The 23,030-nt window shown below is 37.6% G+C and overlaps 1 protein-coding gene across 4 annotated transcripts; it reads left to right on the top strand.

The window, feature by feature from the left end:
* Window positions 1-7,354: 7,354 nt before the first annotated feature.
* On the top strand, window positions 7,355-21,987 carry LOC136851725 (glyceraldehyde-3-phosphate dehydrogenase). Of its 4 annotated transcripts, none has more exons than XM_067126079.1 (3): window positions 7,355-7,625; window positions 18,029-18,162; window positions 20,531-21,987. In XM_067126079.1, exons 1-3 carry the CDS (start codon window positions 7,448-7,450, stop codon window positions 21,452-21,454), a joined length of 1,236 nt encoding a protein of 411 aa, XP_066982180.1. In that variant the 5' UTR covers window positions 7,355-7,447; the 3' UTR covers window positions 21,455-21,987. The 4 variants fall into 4 exon arrangements, with proteins under 4 accessions (XP_066982180.1, XP_066982299.1, XP_066982379.1 ...); XM_067126198.1 differs by lacking the exon at window positions 7,355-7,625 and adding an exon at window positions 14,526-14,875; XM_067126278.1 differs by lacking the exon at window positions 7,355-7,625 and adding an exon at window positions 14,853-14,901.
* The last annotated feature ends 1,043 nt before the right edge of the window (window positions 21,988-23,030 follow it).

The following is a 23,030-nucleotide window of genomic DNA, read 5'->3' as shown; positions in this document are numbered from 1 at the left end:
CGCCAGAGAGAGAGAGAGAGAGAGAGAGAGAGAGAGAGAGAGAGAGAGAGAGAGAGAGAGAGAGAGAGAGAGCAATCAATCAATCCTGCTACTGATATATAGAGACAGTATTCAACTCAATCTCCAATCAACTTGTGAAATTGCAAATCCTTTTGGCAGTTCACGGAGGACGAAGTAATCCATTGGCTCTGAGGTTTCTGTTAGCCTATAGGATACGGATGTTTTCTCAAAAATACTGAGGAAGAATTTGGAATCATCCTGAAGAATATATATTGATATTTATAATAATAATAATAATAATAATAATAATAATAATACATGTAATAATAATATATAATAATAATATTATATATATGATATATATGTATGAGTATATATATATATATATGTATATATATATATATATATATATATATATATATATATATATATATATATATATATATATATATATATATATCAGTAAAAATTCAAGCCATATCAGTAAAAATTCAGACTTTATTACCAATTCCACTTCTCGATAAACTGTTTCTCTCTCTTCTCTCTCTCTCTCTCTCTCTCTCTCTCTCTCTCTCTCTCTTCTCTCTCTCTCTCTCTCTCTCATTTTTAAAGGGCTGCTGTACTCAAGTCAGGATCGATGCCAAGTCTCAGAGGCACCCGTCTCTCTCTCTCTCTCTCTCTCTCTCTCTCTCTCTCTCTCTCTCTCTCTCTCTCTCTCTCGGTGTCTTTCAGCGGTCACACAGGAAGACGCTGTAGAGGTGAACTCAGAAACATGGCTCCGGAGCCTAGTGCCAAGTACTTGAGCCTAGTACCAGGGGGGCAGGCTTGTTTATTTTTAGGGCAGGAATTTAATAAGGGGTATTTGGCGGGAAGGCGGAAGTTCCGCGGGAAGCCGATGAATGCTCAGAGAGAGAGAGAGAGAGAGAGAGAGAGAGAGAGAGAGAGAGGAAAATCTTTCCCTAATCACCCACACACAGAGAGAGAGAGAGAGAGAGAAAGAAGGATTCTTGATCATGCAAAAGTGAACCAAAGCAGAGGGAGAGAGAGAGAGTCCAGAAAAACCATTTACCAACCGTTACGAAATCTGTTTTCAAAATAAAGACCCAAGCACAGCGAGAGAGAGAGAGAGAGAGAGAGAGAGAGAGAGAGAGGAGAAAAACCATCAGTTCCAACCGTTACGAAACACACACTCAAAAGCAAACAGATCTAACCGACATAAGTCTAGGGATTCCGGAGCAGACCTCGTGTGTAAATTTGATAGAAAACGACCTTGAACATTGCGAAGGTGAAGTTCAATGTCAAAATGTTCTCCTTCTCTTTCTTCTCCTTCTTCTCCTTCTTTTCCTTCTTCTTCTTCTTCTTCTTCTTCTTCTTCTTCTTTTCTTCTTCTTCTTCTTCTTCTTTTGTCTGCACATCTTGTGACAGCCCCTGGCACTCAATCTCCATGAAGCGGTCACGTGATGTGCTCCTTGTGCCAACGGAGAGGTGGCTGTGACTTCCCATATAATGAGGAGAGAGAAAGAGAGAGAGAAAGGCAAAACTTGCTGAAAGTACTCAGAGAGAGAGAGAGAGAGAGAGAGAGAGAGAGAGGTGACAAAACTTGCACAAAGTACTCAGAGAGAGAGAGAGAGAGAGAGAGACAAAACTTGCTCAAAGAACTCAGAGAGAGGCAGCAAAACTTGCTCAAAGAACTCAGAGAGAGAGAGAGAGAGAGAGAGAGAGAGAGAGAGAGAGAGAGAGAGAGAGAGAGAGGTGACAAAATCCCCAAACAAAAAAACTCAGAACAGAAAAGAAAGGAGGTAAAAGACAAAACTTACTGAAGAAAAATGTTCTTGGTTGATTTCTAAGATAAACAAGAAAGAGAACTCAGAGAGAGAGAGAGAGAGAGAGAGAGAGAGATAAGAAGAAGTTACTCACTAATCTAAATCAAGAAAATAAAAGATAGATAAGATACAGTCAACGATACATTTGCAAAGAATTAAAAATCTGTGACATAATAAATTACTGAATAAAAATGTTTTACATGATTTCTTTATTTATCAATTCATTCAGAGAGAGAGAGAGAGAACATCTGGAGAGAGAGAGATGTTTTTTTTTTTTTTACCTTCAGAAATTACTCACCAATGGACCAGTGATACGATGGGAGTTTGAGATAGATCAAGGCCCTATAGGCTTGTCCCATATGAACATTTCCTCCTGCAACAACAACAACAACAAAACAATAATAATAATAAGTAATTTAATAATATATGTTTAGTAGACTATCTTTTTATTTATCAATTCATTCATTTATCTCGTCTTTTCTAATATCTGAGATCTTCTTTCTATAGAATGGGATGTTTTTGGGGGAAGGAGAGAGGGAGGATAATAATAATAATAATAATAATAATAATAATAATAATAATAATAATAATAATAATATTTATAAGTAAGTCTTGTGGGCGTGAGTTCAATGGTACTAGCATTAGCCTTAAGGTGATCAGTTCCTGTGAGGCATCTAGGTTCATGGGTAGGGGAGGGGGAGTATTTGTAGGGGGTGTGGGAGAGGGAGGGGAAAGGGGATGATAATCAATCATCATCATCATCATCATCATCATATTACGATTTATTAGTAAATTTAGTGGGAGTAAGTTACACGGTACTATATAGCATCGGCCTACAGATTGTCAACCACATTCCTCAGCCTCTGTGTGAGATATCTAGGCTTAGCGGAAGGAGGGTGTTTTAGGGGGTTGGGGAAGGGGAAGGAGGGGAAGAGGGAGGGGGAGTGTTGTTATGGCAGGTAAGATATTTGGTCCCTAACCTTGAAGGTTCACTCCCCAAAAAGGGGCGACGAAGCAGGTTTTGTGGCGAACTTGTCTACTGTCCGAGCAAGAAGCAGAAGATTCTACACAGAATCTAACTTGATTGTCTTCATTAGTTCTTGAATCTTGCTTGATTGTCTTCATTGTTTCTTTTATTTCTTTTATTTTTTTTCAGTCTTTGAACGATAATGAATCATTCAGAGCACCATAGAGTGATAGATTGACTGACTGATTGTAAATAGTACAGTAAGCTTCCTGGCGCCATTGCTAATGTCACTGACAGCTTAAGTTTCTTGTTATTTCAAACGTTATAAAGTTTGTGTGTGTGTGTGTATACATACATACATATATATATATATATATATATATATATATATATATATATATATATATATATATATATATATATTAGAGAGAGAGAGAGAGAGAGAGAGAGAGAGAGAGAGAGAGAGGCCTGTAAGTGATAAAAGGTTTTCTTACATGTGATGTATAATAGTCAATGACTGTATGCACAAACAGTAAAATACAATTTGAGAGAGAGAGAGAGAGAGAGAGAGAGAGAGAGAGAGAGAGTCTTCGCTCCATGACCGAAACAGCTCCCTGTAAGCAAAATCGATCGATCGACTTATAAAGGTTTGACCTAAAATAGCTTTAACTTCTCTTCCCCTCCCGGTTGGTAAGTCTTATACACAGAGTCTAGACCAGGTGGAGACCAGGGTGGGGGGCGACCAGGGAGTAGACCAGAGACCAGGAGATGACCAGGAGGAGACCAGGAGGAGACTGCTGGTATTGGTAATACAACATGGGTGTTGGCTAATGACGTCACTGCCGTAGGAGTTTGATAATCGGTCTAGGGCTACAACCTGACCGCGCTATGTGACTTCGTTTTGCTTCTGGAAGAACTCATTTGTTTAGGAAAAAAAGCTCATTTTGAAAGAGAAACTTTAATTCTACTTGTATACTTTTCTAGAAACTTAAGTTGCGACTGCAGTTCACTCTGGAGTGCTCTGAAATGACAAATAAGTCGAAGCAACTTTAGTTTTGTGGAACTTTTTACGAAAAGCTCAACTTGAACCGCTTTTAATATCAGCAATAAAGCAGAATTTAATTATTAAAACTACATATAATTATTTTATTACTTACAAGGTAAAGTTAACGTTGATTTACGAAAATATTTACACTTACAATAAAAAAATCCATATTTGGGATACTGTAGTCTGAATGTATATAATAATAAAAACTTATAAATAAATGCATATTTCACTAGGCCTATAATACCACATGCCCTCCATATTTATGAAAAAAATATGCTTATATTAAAAATCAGCAATATTTTTGTATGTATATTTTGATATATCCACTTACAAAAAACTTAAAATTAAGTCTCATTAGGCCTATGACTGCACACGTTCTCCACATTACTGAAAAAATAAACTCATTTTGTGTGTATATGGTCGTTATACATAACCATACATAGGCAACATTCATACAAATGATTTGTGCATCTCTCCTATGGACAAACTAAACCTATGAACACTTGTTTTCGCAGCAAGTGTCTGTGTAGTTCCCAGAGACCGTTATCGCACTTGCCTGCCACATGGCTTCAGCCTCCATAATCTTACAACGACAATAGACACTTTATAATTTATCTTAGAGTTCATCTTATACTTTATCTTATTGCGTAGTGTTCGTTATATCACTGAGACTTTACTTTCGATATCTATGTACAGCGCACACCTGACGGGGTTCACTACAACATGATTAGACGTAGTACTATAGTACTAGAGTCTAAGGGAATTCTAAAATATGATTAGACGCAGTACTAAAGTCTAAGGGAGCTGTCTACAACAAGATCAGACGTAGTACTCTAGCCTAGGGGAACTCTCTAAATATGATGAGACATGGCACTATAGGGAACTCTAAAATATTAAACTTAGTACTATAGCCTGAGAGGGCTCACGACGAGCACATAATCAGGCATAGTACTATTATCTAGAGAGAGTTCTAAAACATGATTAGACGTAGAACAAGGCCTAAGGGAACTCTCTAAATATGATTAGACACAGTACTATAGCACTATAGTCTAAGGGACTCTCTAAAATATGATTAGACATAATACTATAGTAGTATAGTCTAAGGGAGCTATCTAAAGTATTATACATTGTACTATTTACCAAAGAATTGCTTTAGTGATTTATTTGACATTTCTAAGACTTCCTAATAGTAATAAAGCTTAACTGATATTACTTAATTCCCTTATTAAAAGTAACATCGCGTTACTGAGTAAATAAAAGACAAAAGGAGCTCAAATGTTAGACTTATCCTGAAAGGTTTCTCATTCAGGGACACATGACGCAGAAGCTGTGCCGCCAACGTGCAGAGGCTCGCTTAGAAGTTACTTAAAGTTACTTAAAGTTAAATCATTCTGATGAAGTGAATGACGTAATTCCATAGTGATATACTTTAGTACTTTAATATTATTCTTTAGCACTTTAATACTTTATTCTTTAGTACTATAATGCATCTTTCTTTAGTACTATATTATCTGAATCAACACAACTTTGCAGTCTGGAAAGTACTTTTTTTCTTAGTCTCACAAGTAGAATTTTTGCTTGTTTAAGTATCGATAATGATAAGTATCTTATGATCTATCGATACTTTACATTGTAAGTAGTTAACACTTTACAGTTTTCCTACTCCTACTTATAATACTTAACCTGGCTGTTTTTTTAATGTGTTTTCCTAGTACGGTAACACTTTCGTCAGCTGAGTATGTTGCATGCTTCCTCTCAGTCTGAACAACATGACTCACATCACGTAACACTCTCTCTCTCTCTCTCTCTCCACGAGTCACTCTGATCTCTCTCTCTCCCTCTCTCTCTCTCCCTCTCTCTCTCTCATGAGCTTCACTAAATGATATTCTCTCCCGCCCCTCTCTCTCCTCTCTCCTCTCTCTTCTCTGAGATGATATTCTCTCACTCAAGATTCACTAAGATAATATTCTCTCTCTCTCTCTCTCTCTCTCTCTCTCTCTCTCTCCTCTTCTCTCCACGAGCTTCCTCTACAGACATACTTTTGAACAATGCACTTTTATCAATTGATATTATTCTCTAAGACAATTACATAACTGTCAGTGTGATATCTGAAGTGAAAGTGTATTGTAAGTTTGCTTGCCATGATAAGAACAGGTTTGCCTGAGTTGTCAAGCCATTTATTATTATTATTATTATTATTATTATTATTATTATTATTATTATTATTATTATTTTGTAATAACCAGTTCCTTAAACAGAATACTTGACTACATATTAAGTAAAATGGGTACAGAAACAGCTACAAATGTATAGATGAGTACATATGTCGTATGGTACTAATGCCGCCTTGCCCTTCTGATAAAGGTACTCTGATATTTCGGCTCAGTGTCGATGATATTCATTCATCCCTTGATTTAATTCAATTCTAAGATGATTTCTTATATATAAATGGTTTAAATAAAGGTATTTCTTTGTGGGTAACTGCAGGCATTACAGTGGTCCTGTAAATAACGCTTTTTGGGAACGTGGCCAAAAGTATTTGAAAATTCTAGGCCTATCGGAGTCACAGTCTATATCATTTATTAATCCAATGATTTAAGCAAATTCTAAGCTAAATTTCTATATATAAATCGCTTAAATAACGTCCTTTCTCTCTAAATAATTGCAGGATAAGCTCTCTTTGTAGTTAGGTATGGTCATGGTTATGGGAAGGTGTGACCAAGAATACCTGACGGCTTAGGCCTATCATCTGCTGACTTTCTCGACTGGAGGCCTAAACTTGTTTGCCCCGTCACCCAGCTTAGGCCTATATATATTATAGGCTATATGCAGTACAATGATCTAACGATGATAGTCAAAGTGTACTTCTTCTTTATTGGCCTAAACCATCATATCCTTTAATTTGTAATTTTTATTTTTCCCACTATTGTACAACTTTGTCTGTCACTTTTTTTGTCCGCACTTTTCTGTCCGCACTTTTTCTGTCCGCCTCATATTGTAAAAACTACTGAGGCTAGAGGCTGCAACCTAGTATGTTGATCATCCACCCTCCAATCATCAAACATTTCCAAAATTGCAGCCCTAGCCTCTGAAGAATTTATTTTACTTAAGGTTAAAGTTAGCCATGGTCGTGCATCTGGTACCGCTATAGGTGCCAACAACACAGGCCACCACCGGGCAATCGCTGAAAGTTTCATGGGCCATGGTTTGTTTCATGGGCCGGCTAAAATATAAAACTCGGTGCGCCGAAGAAATCTCGGCGCATTTTTTACTTGTTTCTCCTTGCCACTAATGAGGTTTTTTCTGTCAAAGATATTATCCTAAAATTAGCTATATGTTTAGGATAAAGTTCTGTAAAACCTTTGAAAAATATTATATATACGATCTTTAACCCTTCCCCTTCCCCAACCCCCAAAATACCGCTTAGAACCCGTTTCCGCTCCGTTTATAATGCTCTCTATATCGACATTCATATCGAACCATATACTACACCAGCCAGCCCTAGTACCATGTCTTAAGTCGACAGCACTTGCTGACGTGAGAACACTCCGGTTCCTGTGTGTGTATGTGTGTCACGCCCTTCTCCTGACACGCAACCCGTTGCCACCCATGGGAGTTATTGCTTCCAAGCTGACGAAAGCTGACATTCCGAGTCCCACTCAACATTCCAGATCCAAAACCCCCTCTCCATCGACGCCCAGGAGGGCTACTCCGAGTGACACTTCGGCCTCGTCAAGGGATTCGGACGAAGAGGAAGAGCCTAGGCCTATTTCACCAGAATCTGAAGGTAAACGCTCTTTCTGCATCCTTTTTGGGCGTCCCCCATATAACCAGGGCTACTGTATTGTGTTTTTGCGCTTATAACCAGTTTCCAGTCACTGATATAACCCAGGAAAATAATTATTTTATTTTATTTAATTCGTCAGAGAAACTTGGATGCGTTGGTACGTGGCTTGGCTCAAAGACTGGCTGAGTTCTTTGCGAAAGTCTTTGATAGTTTTGCTTGCATGAATTCGTTCCTATTGATCAGTTTCCACATTTAAGTTCACTCGTGCTTGTGCAATAAATAACAATGTTTTATATTTATATAAATAGGCTATTACTTACTTTGCTTGTGCAATAAATAGCAATGTCTATTTATATACAAATAAGCTATTTCTTGCTTTGTTTGTGCAGTAATCAGCAATGTCTTATAATTGTACATTTAATTATTATGTTTTTCTTGTTTGTGCAATAAACAGCAATGTCTAATAATTGTAAAAACATGCGATTACTTACTTTGTTTGTGCAAAAAATAACAATGCCTATTTAATATAGATTATTTCTTGCTTTGTTTGTTCAATATGTAACAATGTCTTGTTTATGTACAAAAATAAGCTAAATTACTCCATTACAAATATAAGACTCGTATGTGTATCTTATGAAGTTTGCAACTAAGGTGAAAGAAACAAATTTTATTCATTAGTTTCATGATAAATAGGCTTTAAATAAAAGACTTGAAAGGAAACACGAGATATGACATTTAAAAAAATATATAAAATGTATTGAATGTAAGCTATATAATATATATATATATATATATATATATATATATATATATATATATATATATATATATATTATAATGCAATAAGTTAAGTTGATCTTAATTTATACAATATTTTTCTGGTTGTTCGAACGTATCAATAGGCCTATAAGGAACATTGCAATAATATTTTTAATTTCTTATTTGCTTATTTCTATTTATTTATATTTATTTGTGTATTTATTTTTAAGGTTTTCCTTTCTCCATTTAATACAATTCTCAGTATCTTTCTTTCAATTTTTTTATAATTCTTGAATTGGTAAACTCGTGGAGCAGAACGGTAACTGTTTACAGATGCAAGTCATACCAAGGCCAGCAGGTTTTAAAATAAGTAGCCTGACTCTATAAGTAGCAGTAACATGTTCACACTTTTACAAGTAAGCTAGCAATACGCTACTTACGGAACTTAACTGTACCTATCAAATATAAAAAAATCTCATTCGAGTTGTCAGTTAGACTAATATACGTCACTGGAAAATAGGCCTAGTCATTTGTAATGCCATACTTATGTCCTATACACAACATTATGTTGATTTATCGGTCTAATGTTTTGGCGCTACTACATATATTTATGTGTTTACAACATTATTTTATAAGTAGGGAAGGCAAGACAATAACTGAAGAGTTATTGAATGTTTTGGCAAGATTTGGAAACTCAGCTGACCTTTGTATACAAGTGAAGACAACAAAAATTGAAAACCAAACTTATATGTTATCAAGTTTTTGTACTTAACTGTGTACTGCCGTTAGACTTATATGTGACATTTAGACAACATAGCTGAAAGAAAATATCACAAGCAGAGTAAAATACTTAGTTCTAAGTCCCAGGTTAACTTGAACGATAAGAAAAAGGAAAAAACCTACACAATATCAAGTTAGGATTCCAATATTTTTTTTTTTTTTGGCATTTTCTTTTGTACTGCCATGTTAAACTACTAAAGGGTACCATTAGACCTCTACTTAGGTAATACAGGTTAGATCTACCCCCAGGTATACCTAGGTGTAACCTACGCTTAGGTAATACCATTAGTCTTATCCCTAGGTAATATGGTTAGACCTACCCCTAGGTAATACCGTTAGACCTACACCTAGGTACCATTAGACCTACCCCAAGGTAATACAATAGACCTACCCTTAGGTAATACCATTAGACGTACCCGTAGGTTAATACCGTTAGACCTACCCCTAGGTAATACCATCAGACCTACCCCTAGGTAATACTGCTAGAACCTGCACCCTGGGGTAATATCAAGTAGATTTACCTTAGGTAATATGTCGACTTATCTAAAGTATGCTGATAGACCTACCCCTAGGTAATATGGTTAGACTTACCCCTAGGTAATACGGTTAGATTTACCCCTAGGTAATACCATTAGACCTACCCCTAGGTAATACGGTTAGACATAGTCCTAGGTAAACCTACCCTTAGGTAATACCATTAGACCTACCCCTAGGTAATACCGTTAGACCTGCCCCTAGGTAATACTGTTAGACATACCCCTAGGTAATACGGTTAGACCTACCCCTAGGTAATACCATTAGACCTACCCCTCATTGGACGAGTCGGTAGAGTTCTCGGCTAGCACTCTGCTAGACCCGAGTTCGAGTCTCCGACTGGCCAATGAAGAATTAGAGGAATTTATTTCTGGTGACAGAAATTCATTTCTCAGCTACAATGTGGTTCGGATTCCACGATAAGCTGTAGGTCACGTTGCCAGGTAATCAGTTGGTTCTTAGCCAAGTAAAATACGTCTAATCCTTCGGGCCAGCCCTAGGAGAGCTGTTAATCAGCTCAGTGGTCTGGGTAAACTAAGGTATACTTAACTTTACCCCTAAGTAATATGGTTAGATCTACCCTTAGGTAATACCGTTAGACCTACCCTTAGCTAATACTGTTAGACCTACCCCTAGGTAATACCGTTAGATCTACTCCAAGGTAATAACATTAGACCTTCCCCTAGGTAATACCATTAGACTTACCCCTACGTAATACCGTTAGACCTAACCCTAGGTTAATCCCGTTAGACCTAAGTATTATTTAGACAACTTAGCAGAAAGAAAATATCACACGCAGAGCAAAATACTTAGTTCTACGTCCCAGGTGAACTTGATAGATAAGAAACATCAGGTGTTGTATGTACATAGTCTAACTGCCTACACTGCTGTCCAACCTGTATGATAATTCTTCATTAACATTATCTCCCCGACTGCGTATCGGCCTTGGAGTGGCGCCATGACTTACGCAAGTAAACACTCTCTCTCTCTCTCTCTCTCTCTCTCTCTCTCTCTCTCTCTCTCTCTCTCTCTCTTTATCAAGAGCTGTTTCCTTGTATATCAATGTATATTTTGCTAATGCATGTATCTTAGGAGTCTGTGACTTTGATGTGTGACACAAAAGTTAATCTCTCTCTCTCTGATCTTACTCTCTCTCTCTCTCTTATCTAATCTCTCTCAAATTATCTCTCTCTTTCTTACTTGATAATTGATCATTTAAAAAATCATAATTATCGAAATAATGGATATAAAATTGTGAATTATTTCAGAGGAATAATTGATAATTGTAAAAAACTTAATTATCAAAATAATGGATTACGTCATAATTAAGAAAGTTATTTCAAAAATAAGTAAAGTTAATATCAAAAACTTAAGTAAGTTACAAAAAACTTAAAAGTAAAGTTACGTCAAAAACTTAGTAAAAGTTACGTCAAAACTTAAGTAGTTACGTCAAAAACTTAAGGTTAACGTTGGACGTCAGAACTTAGGTAAACTTACGTCAAAAACTTTTGTAAAGTTACGTCAGACAAGTCAATTAAAGTTACGTCAAGTTGCTCGGAAAAACTTAAGTAAAGCTACGTCAAAAACTTAAGTAAAGTTACGTCAAGAACTTAAGTAAAGTTACGTCAAGAACTCAGGTAAAGTTACGTCAAAATTTAAGTAAAGTTACGTCAGAAACTTGAGTAAAGTTACGTAAAGAAATTAAGTAAAGTTACGTCAGAAACTTGAGTAACGTTACGTCAAAAACTCAAGTAAAGTTACGTCAAGTTGCTCGGAAAAACATAAGTAAAGTTACGTCAAGAACTTAAGTAATGTTATGCCAAAATCTTAAGTAAAGTTACGTAAAAAAACTTGAGTAAAGTTACTTCAAAAGCTTAGGTAAAGTTACGTAAAAACTGGATTAAAGTTACGTCAAAAGCTTAAGTAAAGTTACGTCAAAAACTTGAGTAAAGTTACGTCAAAAACTTAAGTAAAGTTACGTCAGAAACTTAGGTAAAGTTACGTCAAAAACTTGAGTAAAGTTACGTCAAAACTTCAGTAAAGTGCGTAAAAAACTTAGGTAAAGTTACGTCAAAAACTTGAGTAAAAAGTTACGTCAAAACTTAAGTAGTTGGCGTCAGAAACTTAGGTAGATTACGTCAAAACTTCGAGAAGTTACGTCAAAAACTTTAGTAAAGTTACGTCAGAAACTTAGGTAAAGTTACGTCAAAAACTTGAGTAAAGTTACGTCAAAAACTTGAGTAAAGTTACGTCAAAAACTTAAGTAAAGTTACATCACAAAGTTAAGTAAAGTTACGTCAAGAACTTGAGTAAAGTTACGTCAAGAATTTAAGTAAAGTTACGTCAAAAACTTAAGTAAAGTTACGTAAAAAGCTTAAGTAAAGTTCCGTCAAAAACTTGAGTAAAGTTACGTCAAAAACGTAAGCAACGTTACGTCAAAAACTTAAGTAAAGTTACGTCAAAAACTTAAGTAAAGTTACGTCAAAAACTTAAGTAAAGTTACGCCAAGAACTTAGGTAAAGTTAAGAACATGTTACAAAAACTTGGGTAAAATTACGTCAAAAAATTAAGTAAATTTACGTCAAGTTCCTCGGAAAAACCTAAGCAAAGTTACATCCAGAACTTAAATAAAGTTACGTCAAAACGTCAAAATTAACATCAACTCTATTTACCAAATTCATCAGGTCAAGAGGTCACGCAAATGTGACCTCCTTCCCTCCCCCCGTCCCATTCCCCCAGGGTGGCACTGATGGTCACCTTCTATGACCTTGGCTTGTGTCCACGCATGGCACTTATCCATGGGGAGATGGGGAGAGGTGGGGGGGGCGGAGGAACCAAGATGGTAGAGAAGGGGAAGGGGGAAGAGGGGGCCACGCCCCCTATTTTCGGGACCTGCAGATCTGCAGTACCGCTGGCCGGATACCAAAATAAACTTTATTTGTTTGCTTACTTTATTTATCTAATTATTTATTTCTGTTCATTTTAGGCTCTGTTACCTGGTCTTACCTTGTGACTGAAAATTATTTAGTATAATTTTTGTTTTATTTTATTTGTATATATTTGTTTATTACGCTTTTTTGTAATTCTATTGTCCTTTCCTTTTTTTCGTTAAGAAAATTGATTCTCTGTAATATAACAGTACTGTATTATTATATAAATATATTATTACTGTATTTATCAAAATAAGCCCTTATTATTATTATTATTATTATTATTATTATTATTATTATTATTATTATTATTATTATTATTACCCTGGACCAATTCACCTCGTATTTTATTAAATTACATATATTTTTGATAAATTTCTTTTATTAATTTATTTTTTCCTTTGTAATAACTGATCTCTTATTTCTGTATTCCTTGTTATCTTCTGTAACCTCTTTCAAATAAACATTGTAATATTCTTAGGAAGCTTGAATTTCAAGTCAATGGCCTCTTTGGTGGACTTGTTCCTGGAATAGGGTTCATCTTCTGAATAATAATAATAATAATAATAATAATAATAATAATAATAATAATAATAATAATACTAATAATAATAATCAGGGTGTTCACTTGAAAGAAGAGATCAGTTATTAGAAGAGAAATACAAGGTTAGATTGATAAAGTAATAAATAGCTAAAAATAGAAATAAGTTATTAAAATACAACTGCCATATTCTCAAGGAGTTTGTTGATATACATACATACATACCTTACATACATACATACATACATACATACATACATACATACATATATATATATATATATATATATATAAAATATATATATATATATATATATATATATGTATATATTATATATATATATATATATATGTATATGATCCCTGACAGTTCCCAAGGTAGAATAGCACCTACCATTGGGTTGTGGACCCCTTGGAGAGGTAAAACTCTCCAAATATCAAACACATCTCCCCTGTTGAAAATAAAAAAAAATAGCAAATACTTAAAAAGTTGTTTTCAGCAAGCCTTTTGGGATGAAGCTGCTAGTCTTACACCCTTATCCAGCCTTACTGTGACCCACTGTAGTTGACTATCTGCCATTTAAAATCAATTTAAAATCAATACATTTTTCATGCTTGGAAAATTACTTAAATTTTTGTGCCTTCAAAATCAAGCAAATATCTCCCAGCACAGTTTTGACATTGATTGAATGATTGATTTGATGACGTAATTAAATGAGGGGGCGCCTCCCCAACCCCATTTCCAAGCCTCCCTCTCCCCTAAAATCAAAGTCAATCAATATAATTTTAACAGAATATTTCGCTTTAAGGATCGCGCACAGCAATCAATCCTAATATTCAGATCACGAGCCTTGCGCAATCTTAAAATTCTTAATCCACCTAGCAACAATTCTGCGCAAGATATCTGCGCATAATTAACCTATTTAATAGATGGATTAATAGTATATAAGTTTTTATTGATTGATAGGTTTCCTCGTCTGCCTTGAAATTAATCCCATAAGGACGAACAAAGGTGAAATTTGCCTTTTGCGCAGTTCCCATGTTCCGAGTTATGTCACTCGCAGGAGTTGTTGCTATGTTTATTATTTAAATATTTAATAACAAACTCCTTTATTTTAACATTTGTCTTATAATTGTTTCAACCGTTAAATTACATAATTCCGTAACGAATTTGAACAAATGTTACAAAGTTATCTTATGACATTTGGGTGCCCTCGAAGATATTCTGAAGGTCGAAGCAGAAGGTTACGAGAGCCGACGTCTGGGCATGCGCACACCAACACCCCAGAGCAGTTGCCACTTTGTTATTAATGTTTTGAGACATATTAAGGAAATTCGTTATTGATTTAGACATTCGCTTTACTTGTCGTAACGATTGCTTAATGTTGAGACTTAAATTTACTTCAAAGCTTCCGGGAATACCGTACATTTCCGTAACGGCCGTCGAAGCCGGTTGGAGATGGAGTTGCCACTTTGTAAATAAATAATTTTATATTACAGGCCCAACGAAGTTGATTTATTGCATGACATCTGTCGAACTGGCTTTCGCTATCTTGCCTACACCTGTAGGAATGGGTATCCCGTCATAACGGCGCCGTATAACCATAATTCCATTCTGATTGGTCTAGCGCGGTCACGTGACGGGGAGCGGTGAATAAAAAAGACCAACGGCGCTCAGCCGGCGTCAGTCTAGTCAGACCAGAGTGGTGAGCGTTACTACCTTAAGCCTTTAGTATTATTTCATTGTGAATTTACTCTATTAGTGGTTTGATATAATTGAAAAATAATGATCTTTCTGTGCCCAATGTATCGTAGGTTACTGAGTGAACAGCGTAGGTCTAGTGTCGTCGAATGGTTCAATCCGCTTGACTTCGATGTTTAGGTTTTATATCTAATAACCGGCTTCAGCGACAGTCATCTATCAGTCTATTTTCGCATTAATCTTAGCCTCTGCGCCTGCATGTACCGCCATTTCGTTAACGTGATAAATGACAGTTTAGTTAACGAGGAAATGGAGAAATATTAAGCTTGAATCGAGGAATGTTTTTGCGTCATATGTAATCGTATTGATTTGATCGAGGGCCCCTCGGAGGGGTTGGTAGCACCGCTAAATAATGTCGGCTCTGAGGCTGTGTTGAGGTGGCAAGCAATTTCCCTCTCCATTTTGGGAGGACACTTTATTTAACATCAAAACAGCCTGTTTTTTTCACTTTATAAACTGTTATACGGTTAGATAAATGCTAGCTACCGTGACAACTCGTTTAATAAATAGCGCTTCAACAGTTGGTAGCGCCGCTAAATGTCGGCTCTGAGGCTGTGTTGAGGTGGCAAGCAATTTCTCGCTCTGTTTTGGGAGGAAGCTTTGTTTAGCATGAAAACAGCCTTCCTTTTCACTTTATTTACACTGTTACACGTTTAGATAAATGCAAGCTATCACGACAGCGCTTTTTTTAAATTTAAATAGCGCTTCGAGGGTTGGTAGCGCCGCTAAATGTCGGCATTGAGTCTGTAGATGTGGCAATTTCTCGCACTATTTTGAGAAAACTTTATTATTTAGCATGACAATATCCTTCATATTCACTGTATTTTTACTATTGCACTTTTAGAGAACTGCTAGCTACTGTGACAGTTCGTTTGTCCCTTTAAATAGCGCATCGAGGGTTGGTAGCGCTAGGTAATGCCTGTCTGCCCCGAGTCTTGAGTTGATGTGGCAAGTGATATCTCGCTTTTTAATTTGAGGATTATCGGACTTTTTAGCACGATGAATTTCGTTTATATTTCAGTATTTGATCATTAATAGCAATTGTGACACTATTCATTTAAATCTCATTGGAAATGCTTTAGTTTTTATGGCAGCATGAAAATGCAAGAATGTGAGGTGCCAATTACTCTAATTTGGGAGGATTATTTAAAATAGCACTGTAAATCTTATTTTTCACTGTTACACTTTCAGATAAATACGATAGTTACTAGCAATTATGACAACTTTTTATTAAAATTTCACTGTAAATGCAGTTTTTTAATGGCAACTTGCAAGTGCAAGAATCGAGGTATTGACGTACATGCAAATGGAACTTGCTGCATTCAAAAAGATTATTTTAACCTATATTTTAAACTAAGTTTTGTATGTAATTGTGTATTTGGAACTACTTCCATATAAGATTTAGTTTTTTAAGCTACTCGTATGATTACTTTTTGTATGAAGCAGTTTATTTTAAACCAGTATAAAATGGGTTGTTATAACCGTAGATATTACCTTAAAACTGTTATTCTACGAACAGGAACTTTTATCCTTTTAAATGAATGAATTTTCTTAAATTTTAACCATTCCTCGTGTTAATGAAGAGGGGGACTAGGTTAATATAACCATGCTAATGATAATGTCATGTTTTAACGTAGACGGCTTTGCTAAATAGCTGTAGGTTTAACACTGACTGTGGGACAATATTAAACCGGCTAGTCCTGAATTAAAATAGTCAGTATTAATCCAGAATAGCAAATATACAATATTGAACTAGAGCTTATTAAACCAACTGAAGGTTATTCTTGTTTAATTTACGTACAGAGGAAGCTCTCGTACATAGACCCAGGGGAAAATGGCCTCTCCTATCGTTGGCGAACCGGAGCAAGATGGGGTAACTCGCGCCGTAGGTTAATGCCCCAGCAAGGTCGAACAAGGTCATGAGGACATTTAGAAAGATTCGCTCTTGCCTCGACTTGGTTACGTAACGCCTCGGTCGCCAGCTTTGGTAGCTGCGTATTCTATATTTGTTGTTACTGTAAAAACTTATTTTTGAGGTGTTTAAAAGCAAACTGGCAACCTTCATGGAAGTCTGGCTTCGGAGCAATCGATATTTTCCATGGTCGCTTGACAACAGCGGTTGGCAGCCACCATGTTTAGTGTTGTCACATTTTTATATTAATTAGAACGGTTGTTGACTGGTTAAATTGAAGTGGGTTTATTGAATTTTAACCTTAAGTTAATTCAAGAATTCTTTAACCGGTTGCTCACACTTGTTCCGTGGTTAAATGTAAGTCTGTATATTGATTTTAACATTTCATGGAGTTCTTTTACTGGGTTATTATTAGAGTTTAACACATTGAATTTACTTGGCGGCTCCGTGGTTGAATTTAAATTGGTATTGATTTTAACAATAGTGTAGTTCTATAACTGGGTTAAATACGAAGTTAGATTACCTTGGTAAAAGTACGGTATGAAAAGTGGTTTTAAATATATTACCAATAATATTGAGACGTCGTTAATATTATAAGACGGAGTCCCTGTAATTCTTATATAGGAACAATGTGACTGTAATCACGTACACAGCTACATTCCATTGCGGCTAGTCCTTTAGGCAAGTCGGTGTAAGACTTACGAGGTCCGCCCACCGTCATTGTCCGCAGAACATCTGTCAGGATAGATCGTAATCTCTCTCTCTCTCTCTCTCTCTCTCTCTCTCTCTCTCTCTCTCTCTCTCTCTCTCTCAAATATAAATTTTTGTAATCTTGAACACCTTATATTTGCGCTCTCTCTCTCTCTCTCTCTCTCTCTCTCTCTCTCTCTCTCTCTCTCTCTCTCTCTCTCTCTCTTTCCAACATAGATCTCTTTATTTTTTTCAGACAGATTCTCTCTCTCTCTCTCTCTCTCTCTCTCTCTCTCTCTCTGACTCTCTCTTTTTGACTAATTTTTGTCTTGAACAGAATTATTCTCTCTCTCTCTAATAAGACAATTTTTTCTCGAATAAAGAGCTAATAATAATGTAATTCCAGCGTTTCCAGTTTCTCTCTCTCTCTCTCTCTCTCTGTATGTGTGTGTGTATGTGTGAAATAAGACTAATACCAGCATTCTTCTTTTGCAGAAGTTCTCTCTCGACACCTCACCCCTACGCCATCTTCCACCACCAACTCAATCACCATGTCTAAGATCGGAATCAACGGTTTTGGCCGCATCGGTCGCCTCGTCCTCCGCGCTGCCCTCCTGAAGGGTGCCGAGGTAAGTCGCCGCCCTTATTCTACCTTCGTCAGGTACTTCTTCCCCCCTCCCCTCCCCTTTGAAGGATATGCTTGGCCCCCTCCCCCATCGCCTTGATAGTCTCTGTGCCTGAGCCCTGTGTCGTCACCTCACCTCACTAACATATCCCCTCCCTCACCCAGTACCTTATCCCTTCCCCACCTAGTATCTTATCCCCTTCCCCACCTAGTATCTTATCCCCTTCCCTCCACTTAGTACCATATCCTCCCTCCTTAGTACCATGTCCCCTTCCCTCCTTGGGCTGCCATGTCCCTCCTCCTTAGTACCCTCCTCCCTCCACCCCTTCCCTCCTTAGTACCATATCCCCTTCCCCTCCTTAGTACCATATCCCTTCCCTTCCATCCTCCCCTAGTGCCATATTCCCAACTTCCTTCCCCTCCTTAGTGCCATATTTTATTGGTACCATGTCCTCCCACGTAGTACTGTCTCCCCTTCCTCACGTAGTACCGTCTCCCCCTTCCTCACCTAGTACCGTATCTCCCCAACCTAGTACTATATCTCCCCACTTAGTACAGTATCCCCTGCCCCACTAATACTGTAACCCCCTCCCCACCTATTACCATAACCCCCCTCCCCGCCTAGTACCATATCCTCCCACCCACGTTATACCGTATCCCCCACTCTAGTACCGTATCCTCTCCCCCACCTATTACCATAACCACCTTCCCCACCTATTACCATAACCCCTCCCACCTATTACCATAAACCCTCCCCACCTATTACTGCACCCCTTACCTATTACCATCCTCCACCCACGTCGTGCACCATATCCCACTCCCCTAATGTGTAACCCCATCCCCAACCTAGTACCATCTCACCTCCCCACAACTCCGTTACTTGGATGTCAGCTGTGGGTCATCAATGACAGTACTCTCTCTCTCTCTCTCTCTCTCTCTCTCTCTTTCTCTCTCTCTATATCTCTTCTATCTATATATATATATATATATATATAATATGTATATATCTGTCCAGTATATATATCAGTATGAGGCCCTTTGCTTGATATTTAATACTTTTGGTTTTAAACATTTTGGTGATACAAGTTTGATTAATCTAGTCCAGTTTGAAACTGATATTACTTTAGTTTTGGTATTAGAAGGCTCTTGAATAAGTAGTGGTTCTTAACATTTGAGCTAGTAATGGTTCTCATTTCGTAATTTTCAAGAAATTTTTTCTTTGCTTTTTTAACTGTAATTAAAGTGAATCTTGATACTTTGGTTTATTAAATCTTTTTAACATGTTGATAACTCTTAGCTTATTTTGAAACCCTATTATGGTTAAACTTGTTATTTAAGACTTTTCATTGCCGAGGTTTAGCTATTGTTAAGGGTAATGCAGTATTAGAGCTAATGTTTTGGTAATGCAGTAGAATTGGGCTAATGCTGTAGAATAAGTGTAATGGCTAATGCAGTGTAACATTTGGGCTAATGTAGTGTAGATGGTTCTAATTTCAATTTTGACAAATTTTTCTGAGTAATTATGTAGGCTAATTTTGTAAATTCTGAGCTAATGTGTCATATTATTAGGGTAATGCGGTGATAAATGTAGAATGGTAATGCTGTAAAGGGTGTGACTAATGTACTGGTTTAACTTGAGTGTAGATTGTGATCATTAATTTGTACATGTTGGAAATTGCTAATGTAGAACTCTCTACTGTATTTTAAACCTAATTATGGTTAAAATGTTGTTATAATAAGACTTTATGTGTTAATGCTGTGTAATTGTTATTGCTGTGTAAAACTAATGACAGGTTAGAGCTAATGTGAACATTTATAGAAAATCTAGGCTAAAGTAGAATTGTGAGGCTAATGTAGTGTAGAATTGCTAGGCTAATGTAGTGTAGAATTGCTAGGCTAATGTAGTGTAGAATTGTTAGGCTAATGTAGTGTAGAATTGTTAGGCTAATGCAGTGTAGAATTGTTAGGCTAATGCAGTGTAGAGTTGTTAGGCTAATGCAGTGTAGAGTTGTTAGGCTAATGTAGTGTAGAATTGTTAGGCTAATGCAGTGTAGAATTGTTAGGCTAATGCAGTGTAGAATGAGTTGTTAGCTATGAGGCTAATGTAGTGAGATTGTTAATGGTGTAATGCTAGGCTAATGATTTTATAGGCTAATGTAGTGTGTTAGGAATTGTTAGAGTGCTAGGCTAATGTAATTGTTAGGGTAATGCAATGTTAATGCTGTGTGATTGTTTATCATGTGTAGAATTGTCAGGCTAGTGCTGTGTAGAATTGTTAGTCAACGACTTGACGAATTGTAGATGTTGTCATATGCATATCTTATTGCATTTCTGCATTTGCTATCGTACCGTAATGCATTTTCCCCTTGCAGGTCGTCGCTGTAAACGACCCGTTCATCGCTCTAGACTACATGGTCTACATGTTCAAGTATGACTCCACACACGGTGTCTTCAAGGGTGAGGTGAAGGCTGAGGACGGTGCTCTGGTGGTCAACGGCCACAAGATCCAGGTCTTCAACGAGATGAAGCCCGAGAACATTCCATGGAGCAAGGCCGGAGCCGAGTACATCGTCGAATCCACCGGCGTCTTCACCACCATCGAAAAGGCCTCCGCCCACTTCCAGGGCGGCGCCAAGAAGGTCGTGATCTCTGCCCCCTCCGCCGACGCCCCCATGTTCGTCTGCGGCGTGAACTTGGAGAAGTACTCCAAGGACATGAAGGTCGTCTCCAACGCCTCCTGCACGACCAACTGCCTCGCCCCCGTGGCCAAGGTCCTCCACGAGAACTTCGAGATCGTCGAGGGTCTCATGACCACAGTCCACGCCGTCACCGCCACCCAGAAGACCGTCGACGGTCCCTCCGCCAAGGACTGGCGCGGAGGACGCGGTGCCGCCCAGAACATCATTCCCTCCTCCACCGGCGCCGCCAAGGCCGTCGGCAAGGTCATCCCCGAGCTGAACGGCAAGCTCACCGGCATGGCCTTCCGCGTCCCCACTCCCGACGTGTCGGTCGTCGATCTCACAGTCCGCCTGGGCAAGGAGTGCTCCTACGATGACATCAAGGCCGCCATGAAGTCCGCCGCCGAGGGGCCTCTGAAGGGCGTCTTGGGCTACACCGAAGACGACGTCGTCTCCTGCGACTTCACCGGCGACGAGAGGTCGTCCATCTTCGACGCCAAGGCCGGCATTCAGCTCAGCAAAACCTTCGTGAAGGTCGTCTCTTGGTACGACAACGAGTTCGGCTACTCGCACCGCGTCATCGATCTCTTGAAGCACATGCAGAAAGCAGATGCCTAAGGAGTTGCAGTGATCTTTGCTTACAGTATTCCTTTGGTGGATGCGAATGAAAGGAGGGTTTTTTTTTCGTTTTAAGGGGGGTGAGGGGGGAGAGAGTTTGAAGAAGTTGGCAAAAGTCGTTCAGGCATCAAGAGGAGTTGATGATCAATGGCGACGATGATGATGATGAAAGTACACACGAAGGAATTAGTGTTTGTGAACCACTTGTAAATTTAAAAAAAAGCAAATTTTTATATTTTATTAGCAAAGTTATGCCCTGTTGAAAGTTTCGTGTTTTTTCTTTTCTTTTCCCAGTTTTTCTAGCAGAAGTACGGTAGAAAGCTTGCTAGGATTTAAGTTTTTTTTTTTTTTATTTAAACGGTCAGAAAGGAAAGCGGAACAAAAACCTTGTCAGCGTTTATCACTTTATATATATTTTCAAGGTACAGTAATGTTCTTTGTGCTAGTCTTACAAACCCCGTTGTCTTTGTTGTCTTAATAAGAAGTAATAATGTAAGTTGACCGACTGGATGGCCAATAAAAAGATTTATTTCGTTGGAGTTTTCTGTTATCCCGCAAGGCTGGCATTGAGTGCCTCCTAAGAAAAGTCTAGTTCAGTTTGATCTGGGACTTGGAAATGTCTATTAATCTTTTGGTTTAGGCCTTGACTCAAGCTTGTTATCCCACAAGGCTGGAATTGAGTGCCACCCTTGAAAGTCCTTAGTCAAGGGCTCTACAATCAAATGGGAACTAGTTGATTTAAGGCTTGAAATGTCTGACTCTAGATTTAGTCAGTTATCACAGCTCACAGTAACTACTGAATGCTGTACAGAACATTGTTCCAGGATTCACAAATAGGTCTCGGAAGTGTCGAGCAAACCTTGTCAGTCAATAACTGGTGAATAAGTAATACGGAGGATTTTCTGCTATCAAGTTTGGCCCAGAAGTAGTCTTGATAATGTTCCATACTATAGGAGTTCAAGCCAAAATTATTCGGGAGTGTTCCTTTATTGGTAGGTTTAACTAGATTTTTTTGGCACTAAGGAAAGTACTCCAATTCTGATGAAGGGAAAGGTTCCCAATTTGAAGAGTGGTTGGAGTACAAAGATCCTCGCATATTCATTATAAACCTTGCTTAACATATGCTGAACTATTAATTTGCTAAGTTTGTTCTGAAAGTTTTAACTCAGGAAAATGTTTTAAGATACCCTCTTAATGGTACACACATGCACAGGTATGCCTTGACTTGCGAACGCAATGGGATTCCCCCCTTGGCATATCTCAGACTGAATTCTACTTAAGCTGCAAGGACAGATTACGGGCCGGATGTCAGCATCTTTTGTATGATAAAAGCATTTTCTAGGAAAGGTTAACCAGTAAGTTTATAATATCACCTTTAACTTAAAGCTTAGAGAAAATGTATGTAAAGTTTCATAAGACGTTATCACTACCAAAGCCGAATCATGCAGCTCTAGAAACTTCATTAAAAGGTCACTTCCTAATTTTTTGCATAGATACAAAACCACTAAAACACACATGATATAAACCAAATTAACATAAGTAATATTTTGTAAAAAAAAAAAAACTGAATAGGATA

The sequence above is a fragment of the Macrobrachium rosenbergii genome, chromosome 1 (genome assembly GCF_040412425.1).
Source record: "Macrobrachium rosenbergii isolate ZJJX-2024 chromosome 1, ASM4041242v1, whole genome shotgun sequence".
NCBI classification, from domain to species: domain Eukaryota; kingdom Metazoa; phylum Arthropoda; class Malacostraca; order Decapoda; family Palaemonidae; genus Macrobrachium; species Macrobrachium rosenbergii.
This window is presented reverse-complemented; position numbering and strand designations above follow the sequence as displayed.